Source organism: Colobus angolensis, unplaced genomic scaffold (assembly GCF_000951035.1).
Source record: "Colobus angolensis palliatus isolate OR3802 unplaced genomic scaffold, Cang.pa_1.0 Scaffold359, whole genome shotgun sequence".
NCBI lineage: Eukaryota > Metazoa > Chordata > Mammalia > Primates > Cercopithecidae > Colobus > Colobus angolensis.
In genome coordinates this window covers 2,626,384-2,637,554 of record NW_012116921.1, presented here as the reverse complement: position 1 = coordinate 2,637,554, position 11,171 = coordinate 2,626,384, and the positions used below count along the sequence as shown (strand labels likewise).

General features: G+C 34.6%; 1 protein-coding gene across 2 annotated transcripts in view; it reads right to left on the bottom strand.

Moving 5' to 3' along the window:
- Positions 1-358: 358 nt before the first annotated feature.
- The window catches only part of IFI44L (interferon-induced protein 44-like), a 28,816-nt gene continuing 18,003 nt past the window's right edge, over positions 359-11,171 (bottom strand). For both annotated transcript variants that reach the window (XM_011953177.1, XM_011953176.1), the window contains 5 exons: positions 7,688-7,840; positions 5,976-6,147; positions 2,033-2,133; positions 1,539-1,713; positions 359-1,373 (listed from right to left, as the gene is read on the bottom strand). In XM_011953177.1, coding sequence (XP_011808567.1) covers positions 1,339-1,373; positions 1,539-1,713; positions 2,033-2,133; positions 5,976-6,147; positions 7,688-7,840 — 636 coding nt within the window. In that variant the 3' untranslated portion in view covers positions 359-1,338. The remainder of the gene's footprint in view (positions 1,374-1,538; positions 1,714-2,032; positions 2,134-5,975; positions 6,148-7,687; positions 7,841-11,171) is intronic.

The following is an 11,171-nucleotide window of genomic DNA, read 5'->3' as shown; positions in this document are numbered from 1 at the left end:
AACTCTTGCTTTCTTAATATCTATGACTACCCAAAAGATGAGTATAATTCTTATTAAAGCTAAATTAGACTGTCAGAATGTGGATAACTATTGAACCAAAGCATATTATTTTGAAGAAGACTAAGAGTTTGGAGAAAAGAATTAAGAAGTCTTTAAGGAAGAAAAAACATGAAAGCTATCTTTTGGGAATTTTGTTTTTCTTTCTTAATAGTACTAGCTTTCACAGCTACTAAGAGGACTTCAGAATTATTTGGAGCATGAGTATAAGAACCTTCTTACTGATTTGCACCAGTAACCTAAATTGAAGGACACATGGCTAGGATGATTTGGAATTCAATTAATGAAAATAAGGCATGGGTTTGTTAGAAGAGGAATATTTATTTTTTTCATAGAAATAAAATGTAAATTGTTAAAAAATGTTGGCTCGTTTTTATTAATTCAATTACTTACAATAATTCATATTTTCATTCAGATATAAATGAAACACTCTTCCTTCTTTATTTTTATTTCCTCTCCCCAGCTTTTCATTCTCTTTCAGTCTTCCTTTCTGCTTTTTGTTTGTTTGTTTTGTTTTCTTTTGTTTTTTTGAGTCAGGATCTTACTCTTTCTCCCAGGCTAGAGTGCAGTGGCACAATCTCAGCTCACTGTAGGCTCCACCTCCAAGGCTAAATCAATCATCCTGAGTAACTGGGACTACAGGCACGTGCCATCATACCCAGCTAATTTTTGTGCGTTTTGTTTTGTTCTTTTTTTTTTTTTTTTGTAGTGGAGATGGGGTTTCATCATATTGCCCAGGCTAGTTTTCCTTTCTATGTAGAGAAAAATTTAAAGTGAATGTGATGTTGGAGAGGGTGGGAGGGAAAAGTAATGGTAAGTATGCTTGCTCATTACCAGGCACTGTGCTAAGTTCTGTGAATACATAGATAAGTAAAATCCACACTGTTTCTCAAAGAACTCACAATCTATTTAAGAAAGCAGATGTCTACACAATAATTTTATAACTATTATTCAATGTGATTAGTACTCACATAGCCCTATATAGAGTGTTATAGAAGAATAAATAAGAAAATATCTCATTTTTCCTGGAGTGGTTTAAGAAGGTGTCACTGAAAACTGAATTGTAAATGGTACAGAAATATGGAGGGGTGGTTTGTGGTAGGACCTATCTTAGCCCACTGCTTCTCAGGTTTGGCCTTTGAACTTGAGATATGACTGTTTCAAGGACAGAAGGCAAAATGAACAAAAGCAAAATCTGAAGGAGGCTGTCAATAGAGATTGACTCTCATTGAGGCACACCAGTACAGGCTGGGCCAAATGTCAAAATCAAGGCAACTTATATCAAATGCAGGGCTGTAACACTCTCTCAATTGAACCTGAAAATGAAACAAAAAAGAGTGGAAATTAAGCACATATCCTAATGCAACTTTCAGGACTAGGGCATGCAGATGGGCCCCAGTCATCTAATAACTGATGTATAACTTAAGATTTTTCAAAAGGCACCAGTGATTTAAGAGAGGGGGAGAAAAGGACCAGATTACCAGTTTCCTCAAGAGGCAAATCTTCTAAGAAATCATCTGCAGCCCGCAGCATCTGCCTCAGTGCAGAGAGGATCAGAATATCATTCATGGGGTCCAGTTCCAAATCTGAAGCATTATTTCCAACCATCAAAATACTGGAAATAGGAATGCCTAGCATTTTATGGACATTCATGACCTGTGGAAAGTATATTTAAAAAATGTAAGTCTTGTATTTAATATTTGAAATTTGACCAATTTTAAATACAATTTAAGAAAGAAACCCAAAAAGCAATGGCTGAATAAGTTATCTTGGGAACATACTAAAAATTCAGATCATTGCAGTTTTAAGTGTGATATGAATTTGAATTAATCAAGCAATTGATTCCATTCTTCATTTCCCTGCAAATACGTTGTGTGAGCATATATACACATACAGACATACACACACACACCCACACACAAGTATGATTGTGATACTATCATAATAATATCTGGTTATGATCAGCATTCTTTACCTGCCTTTGAGAAGTCATAGATCTACTCAGGTTTAAAAAGTTGTCTTGAAGAACCTCACTGCAATCATCCACTTTAGTAAGCAAGGCTACATGTGCTACACCTATATCAAATAGATAAATCAGTTATTTTATATCATGAATAGCAATGTGTCAACAAGTTATTAAATACGTGTGAAAGCAACTCTATAGGGTGATGTGATTTTGAGAGCTGAAGAATGAAATAAACCCAATACATCTCAATATGGAGCCTGAAGCTTTTCTAGCAGAGAAATGATCTTTGGTCTTTTTTTCCAACATGAGACAGCATTTTTCAATCCAACTAAATTCATACTAAATTGCAATTATCTACTATTCCATTCAACTAGTTTGTTTTAAATTGGCCAAGGGGAAAAAAGGGGTTGCTGGACTTTGGGGACTAAAAAGAACCACAAGAAAAAGAGGGAGTGAGGAGGGTTGTGTATGAGCATTTATGAGAGCAAACTGTACTGATTTCACAGTTCTAGTAAGGACCTATGCCCTTCTCCCCCAAACCACAGGAATTGAATTAGTAAATCACACTTGACTTCTAAACGAATCAAAATTCTACTATGCTAACAACTGCTTATGAGGAAAATATAAGATTAATTTCAAATACCTGTCAAGAAAACTCTCAGAACTCTTTTAACAGAGCTTTTAGTACCTTCTTCCTACTGAAATCTTGTGTTTCTTTTTTCCATTACTAAATGATTTCTTTTACTACCTTCTCATCATTCAGGTTTTAGAGGAATAACTAGCAAAGCTGGCCAATTAATACCTAGGTTCTGGTAGAGGGCAGTTCTCAATTGATACCTATAATTTTTTTCAACCTCTGTTATAATGTAATTCTTCTCTTTCAAAATTAATACAATGTCCTTTTAGAGGTCCTAAGTCAGCACAGTTAGTTGCATTAAGCATTGCCATCCAGCATGCCAAGCATAATGTGTTGCCATACGTCCTTGAAAACTCATTTTAAAACTTAGCATTTCTCTTTTACCCCAAACCCTCCGTCATTTTAAAGCTATTAAGTGATTATATAAGCTTATATATTTACATTGTATATATCTAATGTTCACTACTCAGACATTTGTTAGATGGTTTGTTAAGTTCAGATTCAAAACTTATCCCCATTTTATAACAGAAGACTAAAGTTCGGTGAAATTAAGTTACCTTCCTCAAGGTCAAAGTTTACTACTATTTAAAAACGTGGTTCACTTACCCAAGACCATGCTCTATACATTAAACTGCATAGCACTTTTCGAAACCTAAATATGTGATCTTTATACTGATAAAGTAAGCGATGAGGCTTTGGAGTATAAATGCCCCAACAATTCTTTATATGAAAATATTTTCAAACTTCAGTGAGAGTACTTCCAGTTCTGAATCAAATGGAGTAGACACACTTTTCCCTCTCCTTTACACTAAATATGGCTAAAATCTCTGGACATTATACATAAATCAAACATAAAGATTGAAAAGTGCAGAGGATGCAATTTGGCCAGAAACCTTGAGATCCAAGAAACAATACACAGATGAGTTCTCTAGGTTTTCTTTTTACTTCATATGTCCCAGATTGGCTTTTAGAGACACTCACAACTGAAAAATGTCAATTAGAGCCAGCAACAAGAAAAAAAAAGTAAAGTAAAACCTGTTCCATCTAGTCAAAGCATAAGAAAAAGGGCAGTGTAGCAAGACAGAAAACTTTCAGAAAATAGCCACACTACCTGAGCCAAACACCACAGAAATCACTTAGCCCTATCCATGGATAGGTCCTTCCCTTTCCCAACCTTCGTCCTTAGCCAAGGTAGTATCAGACAAGAAAAAAAAAAATGTAGGGAGCCAGCACATTTATACCTGCACTAACAAGGTCTGTCTTGATGGTGTCAAGGGAGGCTACTTGGGGATCCTAGACTTCCACCAAATCAGCGGCAATGAGGTGCTCTTCTCCCTCTCTGGCAGTGTCAGAGGAGAACAAATGAGAAGCTAGAACTTTACCCTTCATTAACCTTAGATGCAAGGAGGCTTCTAGCCCCTGTGATGTCAGGGGATCCTATATGGGGCGCAGAAAGAAAGTGCCCTTTCTCTAGGGATGTCAAACAAGGCCTCATGGGAAACCTGCACTTTCCGTCCTACCAGTATCAGAATATGTCTGTGAAAACACAAGATGTAAGATCCAGAGTCACAGAATAAAATACCTAAAATATCAAAGACACAATTAAAGATCATTTGTCACATCAAAACCCAGGAAATTCTCAACTTGAATGAGAAAAGCTAATCAGAAGATCCTGACCCTAATTAGATGACAAAGATGTTAGAATTATTTGGCAAGGATTCTAAAGCAACCAACATAAAAATGCTTAAGAACCAAGTAGGAACATGCTTGAAGCAAATGCAGGAAGTGGAATGTCTCAGCAAAGAAATAGAAGATACGAAAAAGAATCAAATAGAAATTTTAGAACTAAAAGAATATTATACCCAAGATAGGACAAACAATAAATATGCTCAAAAGCAGAATGGAGAGGACAAAGTAATGAACAAATGAATTTAAAGATATAACAATAGAAATTACCCACTCTGAAAAATAAAGAGCAAATAGATATAAAAATAAATAAATAAATAAATATACAGTGAGACTATAACAAAATATCTAGAATTCACGTCCCAGAGTTCCAAAAAGAGAGATGAGATATGGCAGGGCTAGAAATCGTCATAATAGTAAGACAACTACAGACTGAGAGAAACTATTTGCAAATGATATATCTTACAATTGACTCATATTTAGGATTTACAGATCTTTCAAAATTCAAGTTCTAAAAAACACAAATAATCCAATCAGAAAATAGTCAAAAGACGTGAGGAGACATTTCACTGAACAAGCTATACAGAAGCCAAATAAGCACATGAGAAGATATTCAATGTCATTAGTCATTAAGCAATGCAAATTAAGAACCTGATGAAATATCAGTATACATCTATTAGAATAGTTAACAATTTTCTAATAGCAACAATAGCAAATACTACCAAGAATGCAGAAAAATCAGATCTCTCATGTATTGCTGGTGGGATTGTAAAATGGTCCAGTCCCTCTAGAATGTAGCTTGGTGATCTCTTTCAAAGTTAAACATACAGTTACTATATGACCCAGCATATTTTTGGAGACTTATCCCAGAGGAATAAAAACATGTCCACAAAAAACCTGAACACTAATATTCGTAGAAGTTTTATTTGCAGTAGCTAAAAACTGGATTTTTTTTTTTGATAGAGCATGGTTAAACTGTGAGATATCTATACCATGGAATACTATACAATTTTTTTTAATGAACAATAAATACATACAAAATCTTGGATGGATGTCAAAGGATATTAGGCTGAGTCAAAAAATCCAGTCTCAAAAGGTGACATACTGCATGATTCCATTTGTATAACATTCACAAAATGACAAAATTATGGAAATGAAGAAAATATTAGTGGTTGCCAAGAGTTAAGGATGGTGAAGGAATAGTGGGTGCCATGGCGGAAATCTATGAAGTGATGTAACAGTTGATTGCAGAGATGGGTACATAAACTTACACATGTGATAAGATGACATAGAACTATAAACACATATCGTTAGCAATCAATTTCCTGGATTCAGTCTTCCTGGTGCAGCCACATAGTGTGAAGAGGTGACTTCCCTATCTAACGCCTCAGGAAAATCGCACACGAAAAAAGAAAAAAAGGATGGCTAGTCTATTCTTTAAAGACTGAAAATTAGGATTTGGGGTCTTTCTTCAGTCATGCCTGTGAATGATCTCTACCTGTGACGGCCACCACTCCAGGGAAATTGGATGAAAGGTACATGGGAAATCTCTGTAATCTCTTTGCAACTTCTGGCAAATCTATAATTATATCAAAGTAAATTTTTTTGGATAACTACGATGAGACTCACCACAGTTTAATACTTCTTTGTGAACTTGCTTGAATTTTGCCAACATTTTAGAGGAGAGATTGTCAATAGAGTTGATGTCTAAGACATAAGCCACACAGTGAATCCTGTCCTTCAGAGATGGAGAGGTGATAAAAGTAGAATGCTCAGGTGTAATTGGTTTACGGGGATTAAACTGTTACAAAAACATAAGGTAACATTCAGAATTCAGAGAGTTTCTGTTTAATCCTTAAAGAGACAATTAATGCTTCTAATACTGTAACTACTTATCTCCCTCCTCCCCAGCAATTCTTTCTCCAAATTAGTAGCACCCACCTCTTTACTCCCTTCCCACTGTGAGCATAATGCCATTATATCTCTCTCGCAGGAAAAAAAAAACGCTTTATTGCTGTGGCAAAAATGACAATCATCCATTGTAATATTGCAGAAAAGTATAAAGAATATTTTGGGAAAGCTAACATCAAATCCTACTATCCTGAAATAAACACCATTAACATTTGTTAAATACAACTTAAAACTCCTCTCTAAGCATTTTGCATGCTTAAATGAACTGGATAGAGAGAATAAAACAAAGAAAAATATGTTGCAAATGCTATTTAAATTAAAAGACTGTAATTTATTTTGATTTTATAGAAGAAAAACAAACTAAAGTGAAATAAAAGAAATATCAACTTTGAAGTTAATATCTTCTTACCACAAGACAATAATCTTTCTAAGATTAAGGAAATAGATTATGAAACAAGAGTTTGGAAACATGTAGTTACTAAGCTATATATTTCAATGTTGGACTGAATTGACTGGTTCCCTGCTGTGAAAAATTAGGGTGTTGTTATGCTCCTGATTTCTCCAATGTCTTCGCTGTATCCCCGCTCTCTTTATCTGTGTGTCTCCTTTTCCCTGACTGCATTATGAACTCCTGGAGGATAAGGATTGTGTTGTTATTGAACTATGTGTTTTCAGTAACTGGCTTAGAGCTTGGCACAAATATGGTTTATAATAAATGGTTTTTGAATGAATAAATGAATACATAGGTAAGGTTTCCAATTCAGCAAAATTGGGAGGCAAAAGAGAGTCTTCTTTAGAAATTGAGGCTGATACCCAACACCTAAAAGAAAGGTAACAATCATTGTTGGCTTTTTTGAGAACTTAGACTATATCATCTCATTTAATCTTCTTAGCCACCCTATGAGATGGACACCATTAATACCAACATTGCACACCTAAAAAAAAAAAACTAAGAGAGAGAAGTGTGTAACTTACTTATGGGTACACATCTGCTAGTAGCAAAGCCAAATTTTGAATCTAGGTATTTAGTAGTCAAATCTAAGCATTTACAGTATAAAATCACATTTCAATACAAAGTGGTTACTTGTTCCAATATTTTGTCTATGTAACCCAAAAAGTGCAAGGGATTAAGTGACTATTATTAGTTTACATTATTGTAAAGAGTGATAAAAGCACACTATCTCCTTGATCTTTTACTAGAATGTGAATAAATAGAATCCTGCCTTTTGGTTTTATTTTTCAATGTTACAGAAAAGAACAGTAGTCACTCTACTTTTTTTATATGAATTCTTATTCATTTAAAGTAGAATAGTGTTGGTTGATGTTGAAACCACATTATGGCAGTTGAAATTGCCTTATGAGGTTAAAAATCCAATGAAAAATACTGAAGAAAATGATTTGAAATGTTTTGGATATTGAAGAAATCTTACCTGATATCTGTCTGGTGTACAACCTTTTAAGATGTAGGGAATGTCATCCATGCACAGTCCTGCTCCCTCTGCCCCATCTAGCCCCATGGTGTCACACAACATAAATGGCAGAGATTTTCCATTTTTTCCATCTTTAACAGAATAGATCCTATACTGTAAAAATATATATATATTAAATGTAAAGTTTCATCCATCATCCAACATTCAAAACAGGATAATAAGAAGAAAAGAGATTGGTTAATATTTGAACACCATGGTCCGCAAACAGTTTGGTCTCAGGACCCCTTTAGACTCTTAAAAGTTATTGAGAATCCCAAAGATCTGTTATTTATGTGGGTTATATCTATGAATATTTAAAATGTTGGAAATTAAAACTGAAAAAATTTTAATGTTTCTTTTTTAATTAAAATGGAAAATTATATGTAATTTATCATGTAAAACACACATGTGTGTATATATATACACACACACATCTATATATAAAATGGTATGTTTTGACTCCTTGCTTTTTATATTTTATGTATCTACTATCAGTATTTGTTTTGTGGTTAATCATGATGCTTACAAAAGAAAATTTATAACTGGTTATATTAAGTTAATAACAGCTCCACTTAGATAGAAAAAAAAAAAACACTCCAGATTTTTACTCCACTCCTCCCCACAGTTTGCATCTTTGATGCCACAATTTACATCTTTCCATGTTGCATATCCTTTAACAAAATATTATAGCTATTATCATTTTAGTAGTTTTGTCTTTTAAACTTCATATTGAAGATATAAGTGATTTACACACCATCATTATAGTATGAGTATTCTGAATTTTACCATATAGTTTTACCAGTGAGTTTTATACTTTCAGATATTTTTATATTACTTATTAGCATCCTTTGCTTTCATCTTGAAAAACTTGCTTTAGCATTCTTGTAAGACAGGTCTAATTGTAATGAACTCCCTCAGCTTTTGTTCTTCCAGGAAAATTTTTATCTATCCTTTATTTCTGAAGGACAGCTTTACTGGGTATAATATTCGCAATGGATGTGTTTGTTTGTTTTTTCTTTCAGCACTTTGAATATTTCATCCCACTCTCTCTTGGCCTGTACAGTTTCTGCTGACAAGTCTGCTGCTAGTCATATTAAAACTCTCTAATATGTTATTTGCTTTTTTTATCTTCCTGTTTTCAGAATCCTCTCTTTGTCTTTGATATTTTACAGTTTGATTTTAATATGTCTTGGGTTAATCTTCTTTGGATTAAATCTGACTGGGGACTTTTCTCTCAGCTTTACCTGGATATTTATATCATCCTCCAGGTTTGAAAAGTTTTTTGCTACTATTTATTTACTTAAGATATCTATTACTTTTAATTTCTTGTCTCCTTTAGCTCCTATAACTTGAATATTTGTTCTTTTGATGCTGTTCCATAAATCCCATAAGCTTTCTTCATTCCTTTTCATTTTGTTTTTTTCTCCTCTATCTATATTTTCAAATAACCTACCTTTAAGTTTACAGACTCTTACTTGATCAATTCTGCTGTTGATGGTCTCTATTTCATTTCTCATTTCACCCACTGTATTTTTTATCTCTGAAAATGGTTTGATTTTTTATAATTATTACAACCTTTCTATTAAATTTCTTATTCTGATCACTCATCATTTTTCTCATTTTGTTAAATTGTTTCTCTGTATTTTCTTGAAGTTTGCTGTGCTTCGTTAAAATAATTATTTTGAATTCTTCAGGTGGTTCATACATCTCCATTTCTTTAGGATTGGTCACTGGCACATTATTTTATCTCTTTAATGATGTCATATTACCCTGATTGTTCTTGACTCTTGTGACTATGTGTCAATGTATAAACATCTCTGGAAGTAGGTACTTATTCCAATCTTTGCAGGTTGCCTTTGTCTGGAAAAGTCCATCAACAATCAGCCTATACAAAAATTCTGGGCACACTGCCTTGCATAGTCCCAAAGCCTGGGACCACTGTGACTGGTGCAGCACTGAGGCATGCCTAAAGCTCAGGGCCACTGTGGCATCCCTGTCATTAAGTGCTGTTCAAAGGTTGGGCCACTAATAATCCATCCATGGTGGGGACCAGGGACTGAGTCCACCATGCAAGCTTGAAGCTTAGGGCCACATGGTCTTACTTTGGCAGCAGCATGGGGCTAGAGGCTCAACTGTCAAATAACAGCCTAAAGTCTGGGGCCATGAGGTTCTATCCAGTGCTCGATTTTACTGTAGTAGGCCTGATAGTGGAGTCCAGGCAAAGTCCTGTGCTCAACTCCCTCTTTTCCCCCAAGCAGATGACAGTTCTCTCCACACTATGCTGCCTGGGATTGAGGGGGGTGATGCAGATGACGTAAAACTGTTTTTCCTACCCTCTTCAATGTATCTTTTGTTATTATTGTGCTAGAACTGGTACTGTAATCTTTCACCTGATTTCCTGAGGTGATATTTTTGTGTGTTAGTAGTTATTCAAATTGACGTTTCAGTGGAGGAATGATTGCTGGAGAGACCTATGTGACCATCTTGCTCTGCCCCTCCTCCTCTTAAATGTTGTTTTAATCATTAAAAATTCAATTATAAACCTGTCACATGTTTATCAAATAACATTTTTTACTTAAAAAGCATTTTAGAAAATTTACACAAAACAGTGTCATTGGTTTATTATTACAATTCCCTTTAAAGTCTGGATTAAAGAATATAACTATAATCTCATATGTGGCTCTGATTCAGTCTCTTGATACGTTCTTTCAATTGATGTACGTGAAGAAAATATGGCCTCTCACAAGTATGTATACTATGAAAAGGAGGTAATATTTCACTGTATAGCTTTCAGGTAATTGTGAATATTCCTCAACATAATATAGCAAAGCTCAACAAGTAATAACTTCTTAAAGGTTAGTTGCAAGTGGAATCTGCGACATTTTTATATGCTGCCACATTAAATCCATTGGTTCGTCTTATACTTTGAATATATCTTTTACTCATGCATGATTTTTTAACCTAATTTATTGCACATTTTAAAACATTGGTTCCCTGGGTTATCCAGATCTTCCTAATGTTGACACATTTCATCATACAATATTAAAACATCACATTTGTTAATACCACCATTAATCTCATTGGATAAGTCTTAAGTGTTGAAAAGCTGTCAGGCTCAGAAGAGTGGATACAAGTTTCTCTAACTTTGATTTTTCTCAAAAGCTCAAATTTTGTTATTGGCAACAGACACTGTCAGTTTTTGCTTTTGTCTTTGATTAGCAAGGTCGCTTTGAGCATTTTCATTAAGATATCTGCCAAATATCCAAGTATGAATAAGTAAGTCTGTTCTGTCCAGTAAAAGTGACGTTACATAGGGGGCGGAGCAAGATGGCCGAATAGGAACAGCTCCAGTCTCCAACTCCCAGCGCGAAGGACACAGAAGACCGGTGAATTCTGCATTTTGAACTGAGGTACTGGGGTCATCTCACTAGTGAGTGCCGGACAA